This window comes from Paralichthys olivaceus, chromosome 20 (assembly GCF_024713975.1).
Source record: "Paralichthys olivaceus isolate ysfri-2021 chromosome 20, ASM2471397v2, whole genome shotgun sequence".
Classification (NCBI taxonomy): domain Eukaryota; kingdom Metazoa; phylum Chordata; class Actinopteri; order Pleuronectiformes; family Paralichthyidae; genus Paralichthys; species Paralichthys olivaceus.
The window spans coordinates 13,670,980-13,690,580 of NC_091112.1; the positions used below are offsets into that span (position 1 = coordinate 13,670,980).

Here is a 19,601-nt window from a genome sequence, read left to right on the forward strand (position 1 = left end):
AGACTAAAAAGAGTCTCTGTCTGAGTGGTCTGTGTTATTAAGGAATCAGGATAATCAGATCTCTGTCTGCTGCAGTGATTGCAAGAAACGTCTGGGGAACACAGCAATCGGGTTTGCCACTTTAGATTCACTTAAGAAGTCTGTTAAGTAATCATGTTAGAAATTAGCACCGTCTTTGGTAAAAGTCAGACCAGCAAGAGAGGTTACACCATTTTCCAGATATAATATAATTTATATAACTTTTACTTTGACACTGTTCTCCTCTGTCTTTGCTCATGATGTAATTTAAAACCTACTGTATAAATTTCATACACACATGATGAGTGAGCTACTTAAGCATCTTGTTATCTTGAAAAAGCAGTGTATTTATTGAACTTCCCCACTTGAACATTTCAAGACCAAAACAAAGTGGAAAACTGAGTGTGTGTGTTTATGTCACAAAGCAGCAGCAGCAGACATGTGACGACATTCAGTTCTGATCAGAATCGAAAGGCACCATGAGCCCCGACTGATGACTGCATGCTGTGTTGAGTACCTGAGCATGTGGGAGGGTCTGGCTGCCAGAAGAAGCGGCCGTTAATCTCAGTGCACGTGATCCTGTTGGCCCCCTGCAGGATGTAGCCAGGATCACACTGGAACACCACATGGTCCCCGGGCTCCCTGCTGTCTCCGCTGCGGGTGCCATTAGTGGGCATGCCCGGGTCATTGCAGGAGGTTGCGGTGGAGACTGAAGGAGGAAGACGGAGCCCAGTCAGTAAAAAAGACATGGAGATGATGCTCAGCTACAAGATAATGAAGGCGTATTATTATCGTAGTTCACATTTAAACCGGCGACTGTCGACTTCTCTCTCTCTCCCTACACAACGTTTCCTTTACCCCCCCCTCCCACCATCTCTCCTCCTCACCAGAGAACTGCAGAGCGAAGCCCTGCTTGCTGGTGAAGAAGTCGGTGGTGAACTGCAGGCTGACAGTGTTGAAGGTGCTGTGGGCGTCCGGCGGCAGCATCGAACCACTCAGCTCCCTCAGCAGGACCCCTCCGTCCTGGGGCCCGTCCCAGATCCGGAGCACGTCGTGTACCTCCTCCGTGTGGAAGACCAGGAAGTGAAGACTGTTGAAAAGACACAGAAGAGACACTTCAGAAGCCATGACAGCTGTAAGATAATACTCCTTCTAATTTAGACTTTAACCCTCATACATGTCCCCTCACAATTTAGCCTTTATAGAGATCAACCTCAGGCAAAGAAAAGCTGTTTGTTTCACCATAGAGAAATTAAAAGTTGGCTCTGAATACCACCTTCATTTTAATTTTTTCAACAAATCTTAGATCCTTTTAATCGAAGCTAATTGTAACCAATAGATTACAGTGTTTCCATAAACAGCTTTATTGAAGAGAAAGATCTAGGCCCCATTTGTTCTGTCACATAACGTTCAACTGGGGATTCAGAGTGTGTTTGCTGTATTTAGAGACTAAAATTAGATATGACGACAACAACAACAGAGGCAGGAGGTAAGAAAAAAAGAAAGTTGTTTAGCAATAGAATTCATAATTTCTCAAATATAAAAAGACATTTGTTAGAGCCAAGATGGGGAAAATGAATGCATTATATAAAACTACTGGGGATTTCAAAAGAATCAATGCATTTAAAAAAAAAAATATATAAAAGGAGACAATAAGAACAGAAAAAACACCAGGTCGAGTATAAAGGAGGGAAACAAACAGCATTTAAAGTGAATCACAGACCATCTATGAACGGATGTTCCACAGTGTCAGTCAAACAGACATGTCTGCCACGGCATTTAATAGTTTCAGTCTAGACGTCAGAAAGATGATGCTGTCAGAGTTTCTTCCCTTCACTTTCTGCAGAGACAGCTGTCAGCCAGCTGGTAGTCCACTGGATGTGAAATGCACTGCAGTTGTGTACGTGTGTGTGTGTTTGTGTGTGTGTTTGTGTGTGTGTGTGTGTGTGTGTGTGTGTGTGTGTGTCAGCCTCGATACAGTGGAGTCCTAATTTATTGCTTGAAGTCTTTTGTGTGAGTTTGTGTAAGTACTCGCTTTAGACAGGCTCAGCAGGACTAAAAGTGGTATTTAAGACTGAGGGTGACGTTGACATGGACTCCTCGAAATAAAGGAAAGATTTCTGAGCTTCTTTGCAAACACATATAAGACATGATACAAAAAAACATTCAAATGACACCTTTGATTTTTTCTTCCCTCTGAAACACAGATCAAGGCAAGTCTTGCATGCCGTCAAAATAAAAGAATACAGTGGAATGCATTGAGATGAGGGTGTGTTCAAAGTAAAGGAAGCACTTTAGTGTGTTGAGCCGAATCTACCTGCCTTACACAGAAATAAAGCATCAATCACAACACGTGTTTGTTTTCCCTTTGAGTTCATAACAGCAAAGATAACTGATGATTCAAATACTCTCCTGACATCTTGTGTGCATTAAGTGAGAAAGTATACCAACACACAGGTATCCAAATAGAATGGTTTGTGTGCTTCCATGATATGAACAATGAGTTCAAATTGAATTAGTAACTCAAAGCATTTTCCTGAAAATCTCCCTCGTGTGTCAATAATTTTAATTTCGATGCAAACATACAGAGATGTTCTTAAGTTAAGTTTAGTAAAATATACCTTAAGTTCATTCTTTTGGATGAGTCTGTAAACCTGTATATTCTAGTGTTGTGTCCACGAGTTCCAGTTCATTAAAAATAAAATAAATAAATAAAACAACATATCCTTTTTTACTTTTAATATTTTTGTACTTATATGTTTGCACTGTAAAGGAGTGGCACTATTATTTCATTGCACACCCTGTTCAATGACAATAAAGGCATTCTTCTTCTTCAGCTTATTATAAATCTATCCAGTGGTCATTTTCTCAGAATAACATTTTAAATTCAATGAGTTGTGGGGCAATCTCTTCATCCAGAGGAAATCATGGCACTTTATGTGCTTTTAGTATCCTCATCGCTCTGCACACATACATACACAGAGCCTTGAGCTACGAATGATGCAGAGAAGAAACAGCAACCCACTGATACGTCAGGTTTTAGCAACACGTTCCCACCGTTTCTGCATAATTGGTGTCAGACTCTGATTTCCATACCGTCTGATGTGTAAGCTGCAGCCAGGGGCTACTCAACAATGTGCTGTGTGTGTGGATACTGTACGTAACCTACTTGACAAGTCCTGTCGCTGTGCTTGTGAGCGAAGTGTGCGGAAAAACAAACAGATGTCGACAGGCGCAGCAGCACATCCACACAAATGTGCACTGATATGTATATTTAAGGGGTGTGATGCATTACACACTCGAACATGATCATCCACGCCCGCAAAGTGGATGAGGGGGCAGACATGCGTGCATTCAGTACCCACATTAACCTCCTTATCTGTGAGAAGCAGCGCATCACATGTTTCCAACCTTCATCATATAAGCGATAGCGTATATCATAATCATATTCATTGTAATCGCCTCCCTGCATACAGCTCTATTGCTATTATCATTCAAAGCTCAGTAAAAGCACAAAATTGCAAATGGAAAGCAAACTAATAAATACAAGATATTGGAGGAGAAAGAAGACAGAGCAGGCTTTATCTATTTACATATCCTGAGTAGGCTGGGGCCCCCACACTTAGAGAATTAATAAGACACACAACTGTGTTTTCTCCAAGGCACAGAGAATCAAACCCTGAAGTTTATGGTCAATTAAAAGTAAGTGAAGACAATCATTTTGTTTGTTTAGAGTGGTTGCAGCATTGAGATTGGATAGAAAATCCACTCAGTGCTTTAAATGCGAAATACAGGTTGTTGTAATCACACGTCATTCACATTCACAGTATCTTGTCCAAGAACACAACAGGGGTTGAACCACTGACACTCTGGCTAGTGGACGACCTGCTCTACCCCCTGAGACACAGCCGCCCCGGTGGAATTTTCTTCACCAACTACTGGTCGTGGTTAACCCTGAAACGCACCAGTAAAAGATAGCGGTTCTTCTTGGCAGCTCCCAAGCACAAGGCACCAAACCTTTTTGTTTTCATCTGGTAGTTTGTTAAATCACATCTATATTATGATACATCAAAACACCTCTTCTTTTCTGGAATGATGTTCTCATGTATTTACACATAATATTTAGAAGACCAATACCAGTATAATGTGAATTATGTATGTGATGGTGAATATTGGTAGAATATTTCACTGAATAGAAGAAAATTGCAGGATTTGACAAAGATGTGTATTATATTATACATTGTAACAATTACATAACATTGAACAACAGGTAATCTGCAGTCCTCATCACAGTCAATATATAAAAAACATAAGAAATAAAAAAAATATATAAGTCCTGTTGAACTACAGTGTCTTATTAGAAACATGATTAAATTCTGATGACAGTTATGGCAGTGACCTCATGTCCAAATTTGTTCCTGCACTTCCACAAAACCAAGGTGACGTTCAAAACCTCCATCCCTGCCACGTAAGCCCCTCAGGCAGTTAGATGCTTGTTATGCAAATGCTGATATGAAACCCTCAGGTGTACAACCCCCTCTTCCTACAGCCCACCTCCCCACACTCTAGACACTGAGGCGTTTCACAGGATTTGCCAGCATGAATAAAACAAAAACAGCTTGTTTTCTAATACATGTACAGGTGTGTACCATCCTGCATAGAATATTAATGTGCCTATGTGCAGACATTGTGCTCATATGAGTGTACGCACACAGCATTGAGGGTATGAGTGAGCATAGAGGATGGATTTGGGAATTTGCATGAACAATGTTTGAGTTGAGCTCCAATCACGTGTTTGGTCGATGCTGACATGCTGAATGGCCTCATGTTCTAATGCAACTTTCATGACTGCCAGACATTGAATGGCATCATGTTGTATTCACAGATTTGAGTGTTGAAAGGAAGATGGGAAAGGTGGCTGGAAAGAGGACGGAGAGCACCGGGGGGGAAGCAGAATGTGAGGGTAGAAAACAAAAAAACAAGCCTGACGTTGATCGCTGCTCAGCCGCCTGAAGATGAGGACGATGGCAGGAGGATAAGAGGTTGATGGAGAGCAGAGGAAGCTCTGAAGCATGGAGGGATTTGTGCTGAGTGGTCGGGGGGATGGGATGGACGTGGGCTGCATGTTGGGATAATTGGTTCCTTTTAAACAAGATCTAAATGGCGTATCTCTCCTTGTCACTTTCCAAGAGCGAAGGCTTGGGAGGGCGGCAGCGGTGAGATGATAAGAGTGAGAGCGGGAGGGTGATAAAAAAAAAAAAAAAAAAAAGATGTGGTATTCTAGCACATATAACTCATATAGGAGATGTCGGATGCACCCAATCCTCTCGGTGGAGATGGAGACCCCGCTGCCATGGCTACCTCTAGATCTTGCGTGGAAGAGAGGGCAAAGTGTGTGCTAAAGCTTACACTTCTTTAAAGTGAAGAAAATGCTTTACGGATTGTCGTCAAACTTCATTTCAGAGGAGCGAGGGAGAGCAGTGAACTCTACCAGTGGGCAAAGTCCATTTAGAGCTAACTTCTGCACTTAAAACAAACGCTTCGGGGGTTGGGGGGGAACACGAGGGATGAATTAAACAACAGGTTTTTGAGGAGGGGAATTATGCACGTCTCACTAAGGAAAAAAGAGATGTGGGTCTCAGTGCTCAGTTAACGTTTTGCGGAATCATAGAAAGCTGTGTTTTGAAGTTTACGGCTGAGGGCTCTCCTTTACACTTGTCCCTCTTTTAATGAGATAAAACAGTTCAATCAAATGTCAGAGGAATCGCTGCAAGGAGGCGGGAAGAGACGGATGGAAGAGATTACTCAGGTCTCTTTTGACTCTGCCCTAACTGTTCTGTATTCATACGAGAGAAATAAAGAGAAATTGGGAGCAACGAGACTCTCTGGTATGAATACAGAGCAGTGGAGCTGCAGTCACGAGTCCTGTGGGGAGTCTTCACAGTAGGTGTGTGTGCGGATATGAAGATGACAAACAAGTGTGTATGTTGGGGTGTGTATGGATGTGTGTGTTTGGGGATAGGAGGGAATGAGGGAGTAGAGTGAGGTTCCCTTGCAGCCGCCTGCTCGGTCGCTACTAATTGAGATTGCGTGTTTGAAGCAAACGTGACGCTGAGAGCCAACCTCATCAATACGTGTGGATGTGGCCTCTGTGGGACCGTCCCTGTGGGATCATTCATCAAGGCTGACTGAGACACACCCACACCACAGGCTTTAAAACACACTGAGCACAGCAGACAGTGTAACTGATGCGCGGAGGGGAGGGGGGGGCACTGTTTCTTTTGACACCTGAATAAAGTTCTGCTCACGGCAGTTTTTTGGTCAGTTCAAGTGCTGAGAGGCACATGATGTAATGTCGTGTAAACTGTGCTATCATACGGATAAAAGACAGTTCACAATTACTTTCAGGCAGCAAGAGGTGTGAAAGTGGAAAATGAATCAGAGGTTAAAGAAACACACACTCATGCATTCACACACACACTTTTCACTAATGAAAACCATCCACCATCCCTTCATCCCAGTCATTCCTAATCTTATCCATCACAATCTTAACTCTTTCTTTATTAAAACCTACCGAACCCCAAGTCCATATTTTTAAAATACCTCCTTCTTAAAAGGTGCAAACAAGCCAGTTAGTAAAACCCCACTGTGTAAAACGAAAATAGAATTCACATTTTGAATCCAAACTTCAATCCACAAGAAGATACATACAGGTCTCCCTTTGCTGCCAAAACAGCCTCTGTTCTTTGGGACATGTTTCTATGTTGAAATTCTGTCAGCTTCATCCATTCTGGCCATTCTTCTCTGAACTCTCATCAACACTTTTTCATCTGTAGAACTGCCACACTAAATGTTTTTGTTTTTCACACCAATATAGGTAAAACTCTAGAGTTTGATGCATGTGAAAATCCCAGGACATCAGCAGCTTCGGAAACACTCTAACCAGCTAATCTGGCACCAACAATTATGCCATGGTCAAAGTCATTTCTCCCCATTCTGATAATTGATGTGAACATTACCTGAATCTCTTGACCTACTCTGTATCTGCAGGATTTCATTGATTGCTGTGCTGCCACATGATTGGCTGATTGGATCCTTGCATGCAGGGGTAAAGGTGTTCCTTAAATAAATGACACCAGTGAGTTTTTGATAATAAATGACCAACAGGTTGAATATTTAAATATGAGTGATAAGTGTAGACTGGATGTATGTGGAGATTAAAATCAGCAAATCAATAAATGAGTATGCAAATCCAGTGTAAGGTACTCTAGAAATAGTTTAACCAAGCACCTTATTACAATGGTCTCCCTGCTCTGCACAAACTGTCTTAGTCCTATTGGTGCCTTGTTAACTGCAGTCAGTATAAACAGCACATGCATTGTAAACCACATTTTATCACCACGTTTTAAAACACTGCTGCTCTCAAATAAGAGGGGATGCTTCTTGCTTAATGATAAATACCAATTTTTAGATGAATAAATATGGCTTCATTGTGCAGTGTACCATGTGCCCTAAATCCCTCATTTGATCTCTGTAGGAGTAGCTACTCAATGTTCCATTGGTGAAATGGCTCATTGCCTCCATTATCTTCCCTATTCCTTTCATCTTGTCATTATCTCTTTATGTCTGCACTCCACTCTCTCCCTCCCACCCATATACTTCTGTCAATAACTCTCAGCAAACCAGTCCATAGGTATTTTAGATGTCTTCTGTCACAAGGCACGACTCCTGGTCTTGTGCAGACCCAGTACGGTTTGATTAGTGTGCTACATTCATCTGCAGCATCTGATTTACAAGGAATCCCTGAGCTAATGCATTGCAAATTCCTCTCAATAATGAATTTGCGTGGGCAGGATCAAAGGCATGGATATGGAGCATACCTTGCAGAGAAATGCCTGGGACCCAAAGGTAGTGAAGGCACTAATGAACCTAAACTAGCACTCTTCAGGGACCTGGGAATGTCAGATGCGCAAGTTATGAGACAACATCCACACTGAAATACATGCAGATAAGCCAACATAAATTTGTCATGGATTCAGAACTATGAGGTGCAGTGGACCAAATACTATATATAGTGCAGTCTTAAAGTATTAGTGCATGCATTGTGACCTAAAAATCACCTGAAACAACCAAATGCTAAAGCTGGACACATTCAAAGCATTAAAAATACTCAAACCAAAAGTGTGCAGATTTCTTTAGACATACAACAAATATTAAATAATTAAATTGGAGAATTATGTCTATAGACACAACATGTATGTTGTGAATACATAATGTTCAATTATGAATGTGAAAGTTAATCCAATTTATAAGAGAAGATATTTATATATAGCCCTCCCACTTAAACCATCTATTGTGTTCTCTGCCTCTTTGACACGTTTCTGCTTCTACACATGTACTCGAGGATTTAACTGCAGTTTCTGCGAGAGCACTGTGCCCTGAGCACAATCCCTTCAAGTACCGTGGGACACACGTCTGTTCTGTCCCCTGGAAACCGCAGGACGGAGCGCACCAAATAAATATTTTCATTCATGAATGGATGCACTACTATTGGTTATTTGATGTATATTGGAAAATGGCATACACAAATGCATGTAGAGGATATGCAAAGAGAGAGCAGGTGGGTAGATCATCTTTCCTGAAATTCAACTATCATCATTAGATATTTAAAGAAAAAGTCCAGTTTTAATCCTGGACTTACTTAAACACATTCTGGGTGATCAGCTGACTGTTACATGAAATGAGCCCATCTTCTCTGAAGGGTGGGATAAAGCAAAACCAACCAGGAATTAACATTGTTGCACAGCTGACAATGACACTCAACAAACTACAATATCTAAAAGTCTTGGAAGCATCCATAGATTCAACAGGATGCAGTTTGGACAAGGGACATTTTGGCTGTTCTGTTGTGATGCCACTGTAACTCTGACTCTCATGAGCAACTAAAGCACCTGAACAAGTCCAACTCAATAGATGAGACAATAAATAAATACAGTGCTGGAGCACAAACTCGAGCAGATTAAATTGCCTAGAAAGGTATCAACCGACACCCTGAGCCAAAAACCATTGCAGGATCTTGCTGGCTTACATTTCATCAAGTTCATGAAAGTAAAGGCTATAACGTCTATAAGCCAGAGTTTACTTGAAGCACTTGAGTTTCTTTGGTGTAGTCTAAAAGCTGGAGGCTCTAATGTGGCATTTCCCCTCACTCAGTAGTAACTCAACTACTGGCCAACCGCAGCTGACTGAAGATTGATTACACAGCAGCCTGTGAAAGTGATGAATACCCCTGCAAAAAGGGGGGCTAAATTGGAAGTATATTGAGAGGTGGTAGATTGAAAGAAAGGCTGGGGGAAAAAACAGTGTAATCAGGAAACTAGAAAGCATGAAAAAGGAAACAAAAGAGTGTTTCTCAAACCTAATAGTGCTCCCAGGCGCGGCCTCAATGCTCCACATACAGTGCAGGTTGTGCTCATAGGGAGCTGGATAGCCCGGAGACAGGATACGACCGGCAGGCTCATCCTTGATGGTGCCCCCACACTCCGCTGGAAAGAGAAGAGACAGAGAGATTTACTGAGGCGAACAAGGAGAGGGAGTGAAAGCAAAATGAAAGCTCATCAATGTTCTCGAAGTCCAATTAATAAGCAAATACAGCAAAGATCACATTCTCAACATACCAGGGATTGCATCCAGTAAAGTGCTTCACTTCGCTTTCCACTCATCATTATTAATTACTGACATAGCAGCCGTACACTCAAACATGATGTGTTCTTCTTTGCATTTGGACGGGAGGGAGAGCAGCCAACTCAATACACTTTAAATATATATCTTTTCTTGGCGCAGAAAAGAAAATCTCAACGATGATCTCATCTTGTTGCCTTTGAAAACTGATGGACTTGTTGACTGAACAACACAACATCCAATATATCAAGTGAGGTTCGGATATTCCAGCGTGTGCGGCATGTGGGTGCAGAACAGATGCACGGTTGCCATAATGGGAGCATTGCTGATATTAGTATCTACTGGGTAATGTGATAGGCAATAGATCATAACAGCACAGATGAGGACTTGTCATGAATCATCAGAGGACACTAAGCATGTTTGCCGGTGTCATTGTAGTACTACTTGTAGTCAAGAGGATGGTTATAGTATCATTTTGTCAAAAACTGTTCAAAGAAGTTTTTTTTTTCAGCCTGAAGTCATGAATTGCCATCAGAAATGATCTGACGCTGAAAAGCAATTGTCAGGCCCCCTTCAATTACCCACCTAGCGCCCTTATCCAAAATGTGAATGAAAAGAAATGAGAGAAAATGTTCTTCGACAACACCAGGTTTGAAGTGTTTTTGTTCACACTTTGAGGCCATCTCAGCTGACAGGAGGAGGGTGAAAGTGTTGCTTTTCTTCGCCCTGAGAGGAAAATAGTTCCCTCAAAAAGGGAGAAGAAACGGAGGTCTATAGGAATCATACTGATGATGATGGTGATGACGACGGCGGTGGAATCCATCTGTGACGAGCGAGCTCTGTTCCCAGACACACACACCCACAGACAGACTGGCAAGAGGGAAGTATAGGAACTAACTGAATTACCATAAAACACAGACAGAGGGTTTGACAGGGACGAGCTTTTGTTTCCGTACACAGACGTAAACATTTTGTAACCTTTCATTTAACACACGCCCGTCCTCGGTCTCTCTTTTGAGTTTCTTCCATTTTTCTCCTCGTCTCTCTTTCTCACCACCATCATTATATGTCTAAACAGCAATAATCACCGGAGTTGGCCTGCGATCATTTTTATTGTCAAAGCATAAACTCCTAAAACCTCACACTTCCCCACACATTGAAAACAGAGTATAAATGCTTTGTTCAGACTATTTCAATCATATTTGCTTTTACTGTCTGAAAAGGAAGAAAAGGGACATAAAGATCGGTGTGTTAAAATTAGCCTCTGAATGATGGCAGGATGAACAAAGGCCTTTAGTCTTAAGGTATTACTTTATAAAGGTGTTTTCTTTATATCTATTTGTTATTTTTCAAGCTGTTTCAACTGAAAATAGCAAATCAGTTTTTAGTTTCTAACTTTTAGCTGTTTAACTGAAACAAATTCATCCGACTTGATTGAATAGTTTTGTTTCCTTAGGATTTAGGAAACTGATTGCCTGAGACCCTTGACAATACTGTGTAATGTTGGTTGGACATTAATATGTGGAAATGTGGGGTTATCTAGAAAAAAAATAAAACCATTTAGATGCAGTTCTTTACACTGTATATGCCAGTTGATTTTAACTGTGAATAAAACACAACCCTGTAAACACCTGAGTGTCCCGCCTGCTCAGGGATTCAACCTTGCAACGTCCCTCCTCAGTGACTTTCAGGATGTGAACTCTCTCCGTTGTTTCAACTCAAATTTCATCCTCCTCCCTCCTCTGAATGCCACACCACCTTTCATCTGTGTTCAGCGTGTCCCTGCTGCTGGGAAATAATCCCACCATTACAAACACAAGCAGTCCCGAATTCACTCTGGCTGCCGGGCTATCATCTGCAGAGAAAGGGGCACGGGGGAGGACAAGCCTGTTCAGAGATATACAGAATGCATGAATGTTGTTTATACCCAGACATGAAATTACCTGTCAGTTTGGGATAAAAGGGGAGCCGAGCAATATTATTCTAATCACCTTGGCGGATGTTACAGGGCACCGTTCTGCTTGCTTTCCTCACTGAGCTCGTGACTGGTTTCTGAGAGTCTCTGTCAAAGATGTCACCCAGGAGAAGATGCAAAAAAATTGCTTTGGGTTTCTTACCATGACACCACATACACTGCGTTCATGTTTTTAATCACTCTGAAAATAAAGCACAGCGTGTGTGAGCTGGCCACATGTGACAGGTTAACAAGAGATGAAGTCTACAAATCAGATGGATGCACCATCTCTTTAACTTTTATGGAGGAATTTTTGATTGAGAGTTAATGTTGAAGTCTGCTCAGCTCAGAGAGGTCAGGGCTAAACACCTGCCCATGAGCCTGGGTGTGTTATTAATATAAGAAATGTCAGTTAAGTAAAAAAAAAAAAAAAAGGGGGAATTTGCCAGTATGATGCAATTTGAATATGATGAGCTACACAGCACACAGTCATTTCTGAGGAGATATTGCACTGAATAAGGTGCTGGGAAAGCAACCAAATGAATATCCCAAAAATAGCAGCGCTAAAACAATCCTCATAGCTCCTTTAAACCTGCAGCAGCTTATTCACATTGTTGTTGGAGAAGGAACTAGGTCAGATGTTTTTTTTCTTAAAAAAAACCCAACTAATAATAACTGGTTTGGATTAGCTGTGTACCAGACAGTAAAGCAACACTAACGGAGACTGTATTATAATGTTATACAACACTGCAATTTTACATAACCTTACATGTTGAAGGACTTTAGCACTATCTCAACGACGAACTTGCCACAGGGGACGAGTCACTTCTGGTCTAGACAGTAGCTATGCAGGCAAAGATGTCATCTTCTGTTTGCCGTACACTGTTGAAGTACAACTATGTTCTCCTATCATGAGGCAAACTTTTCCCCTCCCAAACACAAACAGTGACACAAAAACTCAATTTTATGCTAATTAACACTTCTATTTCCCAAACTTTCTGTGGCAGGTTTAGCTATTAATTAGTTTGACATAAAGATTATTTAAGACAAAATGCCTTATAGAGCTTGATGAGTTGTTCACCATTAAACTACCGACAGAATTGAATCTCCTTGGGTACAAGCTGGCCAGCTGCAAGATTACATTCCTGCCCACTTGTTCATGCATTTTAATCATAACCATAAACATACATTTATACACTTTACAAAGTCTAATATATGTATAAAACACACATATATCCTTTTGAATTTGGGTCATTAATCCATCTGACTGAAATCTAGTTCAAATTGTATCTATGGATATTAGCCTCTCATTGTTGCATTCACTGGGATAACAAAGTAACTCATGCAAGGGCCAATCCCGGAACCCAAAGCAACATTAGCAAATAAACCCGTACTTCAGCCAACAGCAGGGTCACACTTGATGAAAACTCGAGGCCGTTTTCAAACAAGAATATTCATACAATTGGTCAAGGACTTTCTCTGGAGTTTGCCTTTCGCACATGAACAATACACAGGAATCTCCAGAAAGATGAGGGGCGGTGCAGCAGGCAGAGGCTTATGCACTAATTCCACTGCGGACATAACATGTTTTTGTTTACAGCAATTGGCGCCGACCCTTCCCACCAGTGTATGGCACAGCTTTTTATCGGGAGATAATTGTAATCTTTTAGTTTTTTTCACTTTGGCATCTGTCACATGCTAGAAACATCATCAACATGCCCCCTCCTCCAGAAAATCTTTTGCTGTGTTCTTACAGTGGCTCATTCGGACATAATCTGGATTTTTTTAAGGGGCTGGCTGAGAAACTTCAGAGAACGTCGGCAGCCTCTCACTTGGACATTTGCGTTCTCACATACAGCCCAGCCAGAAAATATCAGGAGATTAACCAGAGTTCAGTATATATCAGAAAGCAGCTTTAGAAGAGCACCAGACTCACCAAAGCAGAGCGGGAGGGGGCTGTCCCATGCCCTCCTCTCCCCCCTCAGACAGGTGAGCACTTGGGGACCTTTCAGAGTGTAGCCCGGGTCACAGCTGTACGACACAGAGCTCCCTGCAAAATGACCTTTGTCCTCCTTCTTGTAGCCAAACTGGGGAACACCTGGGTCCTCACATTTCACCAGCTCAAAACCTTGAAAAGAGCGTGGGAGGGGTATGCAAATGAGGAAGAATGCATTAATGGTACATTTATATGGCAGAGGTAACAAGAAGACAACAAAGTATTAGGGCATACAAGATATAAACTGTAAGTAAGGTGGGTGTGTTTGTTTGGAAGGAAGACAATGATACTCACTAGTGAAGTGCAGCTCAAAGCCTTTACTGGTGTTATCTGTGTTGCTGATGAACTCCAGCCACATGGAGCTGGAGGTGGAGTTCAGGGTTACGTCGAGCAGCTCGCTGCCTGTAAACACCCCCAGCAGACGAGCATTATTACTGCTGCCGTCAAAGACCTGTAAGGGAGAGAGGGAGAGGGGGAGAGGGAGAGAGAGTGAGAGTGAGAGGGATTAAAATGATCAGTTATGCACACATAGAAATGCTAACAAGGCTGTTCTCAATTCAGGGGATGTATCCTTTGCGCTCGGCATTTGAAGACCAATTGTGTCACAATTGTGTCCCAACCTACCATCCCAGAGAAGCGAAGGCTCCAATGGTTGGTTCTTTCCCGGACCAAAAAATGCCAGGATTCACTCCGCTGTGTGTTTGAGTATAACACTCCTCCAGTGTTTGAGTATCACACTTTAACTCAACAGAACAGCCAGCGGGACAAATATTTTTTTAAAAATCAAGGGACATTAAAACTTTCTTGTCGTGTCCAAATTTACATCTCTTGCTAGGCAACATCAAGAAAGGCAAGACAAGCTGGTGATGCCTATCATGGAAAGCATGATCATCCCAGACCATCTTATTTAATTTCAGCCTCCCAAGGATGCAGCCCCTGATTTGAGATGCAGCTACAGAGAGAGGGTATATCTCCCCCAACCCGCTCACTTTGAGCATGTCATCCTCCTCCAGTCTGAAGTCCCGCGCCCGTAGCTGGATGCCTTTGCCGGGCTGCGTTTGGATGGAGTAGATGCACTCGTGATTGTTGCCATAGTAGCCGGGGTAGTTGGGTGAGAGCAGCACCCCTTGCATGCCCGTCACGGATGAGCCGCATTCAGCTAGGGGAAAAGAGAGGGAGCGTAGTAAGAGAGAGACAGAAGAAGAGAGAGGAGGAGAGAGGAAGGGAAGAAGAGGTGGTGGTGTTGGAGAGAGCAGAGGACATGTCAATCGCTATATGTTTGAAACTCAGAGGGAACTTATTCATGCTGTCATGCAGAGGGAGACGGGAGAGGTGATGGAGAGAGGGATATGGCCACTGACTGCACCTGAATGTTGAGTGGCACATCATCATAATCACACCGCAATCGGAATATGATTAACAGTGATGTCGGCTCTATCTGAAAATCACCTTTTTCTGAATCAAATCAGGGGGAGGGTGATAAAAAGCAAGGAGGGTGGGGTTCTATAGAAAACATAGATAGAATTTAAATCACCACTATTATGTGCAGAATGTGAACTTCATGAATGCGGCCAGGTAGGAAGGGGGGGGGGGGGGGGGGATTATCAAGTATATAAGGCTGAATATAGTAGATATATGAAAAGGAAGACATGTGCCTTGACTGTCATCCCCAAAAGGTCTGGATTCATCGAAAAAAATGAAGGCTAAAATGCTATCGAGAGCAAAACGAAGCAGTCGAGTGAATGTTAATACATTTTTGACGTTAAATTGATTGACCTACTTCACACGAGCTTAAAAACTGCAAAAAATATCAAATCATATCAGAAATTATTTGGTTTGGATAAAGAAAAATAAATATGACTTAAAAAATGTGTATGTATTAAACTGTAACTATTTTTTTCCGATGCAGTGTTGAAAGCTTAATGCCTACAAATGACTTTCTGAAATTTAAAAAACTAAAAAGAAACGTGGTGAAAATATTCCAATGAAGTAATTAGTAGTAGTTCAGTGTCGTTTCCCATATGTAACTGCTATAAGTGTGTTAATAAGTAGGTCAATCATCATGATAGTCTGTGCTTTACCTACCATAAGTCCCATTAGGATGAATATTTTCCTATCAACGCACACATCCATCGTAGAATCAACACACTGACCTAAATCTTTGCAGTTTGATCCATCATGTTTTCCGAGGCGCCGGCAACAAGCAGCATCGATAATTAACATATTTCAACTGCCTAATGTTGTCCTCATTAGACGTGCTGCTCTGTATAATTTGGACAAAGTCAAAAAGGCTGATTCTGGGAAGCTATCCAATGAGCAGACAAAAAAGTGGGCGTATGGAGGGATAATAATGAGGAGGACTGAAAAGGAAAATCGTCCAAATGCTTTTCTACGTGTCTTAATGAGTGGGTGAGAGTGAGAGGGGCCGGTGTGGTGTTACTGTGATGAAGACCACAGGGGGGAGTGGAAAAAGCCAAAATAAAGCATGTGACCACCTACCAACACACCTTGGCAGAGGGGAACTCCAAACCCGCCTCCTGCCCCCTAAGCACACCACCCTCGCCGGACCCTCCAGACGGTAACCTGGGAAACAGGAGAAGATGAGGGCGTCGCCCACGCCGTACTGCAGGCCCTTCCTGGTGCTGTAAGATGGGATTCCAGGATCCTCACATGGTTCCAAATCATACTCTGAAAGAATAAGGGTAGATACACAGTGTTAGCACATTAATCATAAGAAAATGTATTTGTGTAGCACTTCTCAAAACAGTTACAAAGACGGAACAATAAAAGAGATTAAAAAAACAGTTTAAATGTCAAGCAATCATTAATCAAAAGAAGCCAAATATAAAAAAGACTGAAATAAAGCAAAAGATTATAAAATTATTTAAATAATCAAATAAAATAGGTGTTACAATTATCCCATTTTATAAAATTAGGTGTTATAAGGTGACTTAACCGGTAAACGTCAGTTTAGAGCACAAGATCCATAAATGCACATTTCTAAAAGTTTATAAAGTGTTTTTAGGAGTTAGCCAATCTGATCTCCTCAGGCTCCTCAACAGAAAAAATATAGTCACCCTTGGTCCTCAGTGAGGAAATAGTTATGATGGTTTTTCTTTGTACTTGCTTTTATTACCAAGAGTACATGACACTTCCTATACTGTGTAAATATGTAAATTAACCCAATTACTCCGTCTGTCGTGCTTTAAAAGGTTCCGAAAATGGTTCCACATTTGACCTGGAGGGTAAACCATGTTTAAGTAAGTTGAATTGCCTATAAAACCAATTTCAAGTTTAAAAAAAAAAAAAATCAGGAGACCAAATGTCATTTATTACATTTATTACAGCATGATGTGCCTCCGGGGGGCCGTCTAAGTAATGAAATCTTCACATCATTCAACCTTTCATCTGTTTTACAACTGATTTTTTCATTTGTCCTATAAAGCTAAATATTTCTTTGGGACAAGAGGCATTTTAGTGTCAGCGATGTTATGATATTTGATATATTTTTACTTTATTCAGATGTTTATATCAGGCGACATTAAGTAAAGGACCATTTGTGCTTCATCCTAATTAATTTATGAAAATAGATTCAATTCTCTTGATGTTAACGATTTCATATTTCACTCTCAAGTGAACGTAATAACACACAGACACACATTGAGGATTATTTGTCTCCTTGTCTATGATTGCTTTCTCTTAAGTCTCTAATGTTCTGATCCGTCTTAACCGCGTGTCTCTGCGCTATGACCGGCACCATTCAGCGCTGTCCCTCTGCGTTTTGAGTCTCCAAATCACTCTCACCGGAGAAGGTGATGTTGAATCCCTCGTAGGAGACGGAGAAGTCGGAGAGAAAGCGAATCTGAGCCGTGTAGTTTCCAAACAGGCCCGCGCTGAGGGGCGACGGCAGTGTGGAGCCCGTCAGCCTCCACAGGGGCTGAGAGAAGCTGCCGTTCTCCGTCACCAGCAAATGGTCGTGAGGGCTCTCGAGGTGGAAAGTGTGGAAGGTGAACTGGACACCTGGAGAAGAGTGAGAAGAATGAGCCGTATCAGTACGTTCTTTAATGTTTGTCCTCTGGAAAAGTAAATTGAAAGTTGTTGTGCTTTTCTGTTAATATAAATAGATGCAAATAAATATATTGCTGCATGTCAGAATTTGCCTTCATCATGGATTGATTTATTCAGTTTTAGGCAGTTTCATGTGAAACATTGCATTGATTCCCCTTCTTCCTCTCAGACTTCACATCAAACACATCACACCCACGCCGAGCGAGCATCTGCAAATGAGGCTGCATGAATTCAATGCGAGCGCTCTATCAAAGGTGACATGACCGGAGAGTCGTCTCATGGTGCCTTTGCTCTAGGCCAGGCTCTCAGCCCTCCAGGCACCGGGAGACAATCTTGTCCGACAAAATAAACAGGCCTCTCGGCGAGGGGAAATGACATTGTAACGGAAATTGAATTTGACTGCTGCGTGTGATGACATGGAATTTCACCGCTAACCTTTGCCATGGGAGGTCTCGATTATCCACGTGCAGTTCAGGTTGTGCGGGTAGAAGTCTGGAAAGCCAGGCGACAGGATGGTGCCGACATTGGCCTGGATGTAGCCTCCGCACAATGCTGGCGGGTAGAAGCACGCCGGAGATGGATGAAAGGAGAGAAATGAGAAAGGGGGCGATGGGTAAAATCAGAGACGGCACAGAAGGAGGAAATAAAATCCCAGAAAAAGTTTGTCTGTGCATTTACAGAGAAGTAAAATACACTTTAGAAGGGATGCCCTTCAAAACAGCATAAAAGAAGAGAGTGGTATCATCAATATCATTACAGAGTGGGCAGAAATCAATATCGCCCTTAAATACAAAAGCATTTACAGATGAGGAAAAAGGGAACGATCAAAGGGTAAGCTCACTGCAGCACATATAAAACATTTATGATGAAATGAGGAAGAAACTTTTAAAAGCCAAAAACAAGAGTTGCAGAAAGAAACCCTATCTTCCTCTATAGATTTTATGATAAGTCAGACGTATATAAGGATTTTAACGTGATGCAATATGAAGCAAAGTGCTCAAAACCATTTCTCATGTTGAATCTGTAAAAACATACAATGAATTAGCTTTTAATCCCATTTATGAATGCGGAGGAAATCTGGCAGGCGACTACTCATTTCTGGGTCAACATTATGGAACGTACCATCGCAGCTAGGCAGGGGGCGGCTCCACTGAAAATTGGGTTCACACTCCAAAGGCTCAGTGTCACTGAGTGTGTACCCGGCCTCGCAGCTAAATGTCACCAAAGCGCCCACGTAGAAGTCGTTGCCGTGGCGCTGTCCGTTGACAGGTATTCCGGGATCCACGCAGTGATCCGACTGCAGCTGTAAGGCTGGAGAGGAAGAGATGGACGTTAACAAACAGGAGGGGGGTGAACGCATGATCAACTACACATGTATAAACATAATCCACGTGCCTTCACTGTAATTCAACTTTTATTCTGTGTACTTTTTTGTCTTTTTATTTGTACTTTTTCTTCAGTAAAACGCAGGAGTACTTTGGCAGTTTGCAATCCAATAGCAGCTCCGATCAGTCATTTACATAAATGCACATTTATCAACAAGAATTAACCAGTGGGAATGTTTGTGTGAGCCACACAGGTGGATATCAGGGGAGGATTTGTCTCAAGGGTTGAGCTGCATGAGTGAGGATTGGTGTGTGCGTGTGTCTGAGTGTGCATAAGGCAGTGTGTATATATAATTTTGAGCTTGGCGATGTGTGTCTAGGCATATCTGAGAGAATAATCTCCACCCATTTACTTTCTAATTATAGGTGTTCTAATAAGAATGGCTTCATGGTGAAATTGAGAGCCTGCAGAGATTATATTTACAGCCATGAGATTTTACTGGTACGTTTAACGAGCATCACTTCTTTTCAGTCTCTGATTTAACTTGCATGTGATGGA

The 19,601-nt window shown here is 41.9% G+C and overlaps 1 protein-coding gene across 2 annotated transcripts in view; it reads right to left on the minus strand.

Moving 5' to 3' along the window:
• csmd2 (CUB and Sushi multiple domains 2) overlaps positions 1–19,601 on the minus strand; it is a 235,903-nt gene that overhangs the window by 77,717 nt on the left and 138,585 nt on the right. For both annotated transcript variants that reach the window (XM_020090893.2, XM_069516258.1), the window contains 10 exons: positions 18,840–19,028; positions 18,153–18,269; positions 17,454–17,669; positions 16,149–16,337; positions 14,639–14,808; positions 13,944–14,100; positions 13,590–13,781; positions 9,437–9,563; positions 906–1,108; positions 536–727 (listed from right to left, as the gene is read on the minus strand). In XM_020090893.2, coding sequence (XP_019946452.2) covers positions 536–727; positions 906–1,108; positions 9,437–9,563; positions 13,590–13,781; positions 13,944–14,100; positions 14,639–14,808; positions 16,149–16,337; positions 17,454–17,669; positions 18,153–18,269; positions 18,840–19,028 — 1,752 coding nt within the window. The remainder of the gene's footprint in view (positions 1–535; positions 728–905; positions 1,109–9,436; positions 9,564–13,589; positions 13,782–13,943; positions 14,101–14,638; positions 14,809–16,148; positions 16,338–17,453; positions 17,670–18,152; positions 18,270–18,839; positions 19,029–19,601) is intronic.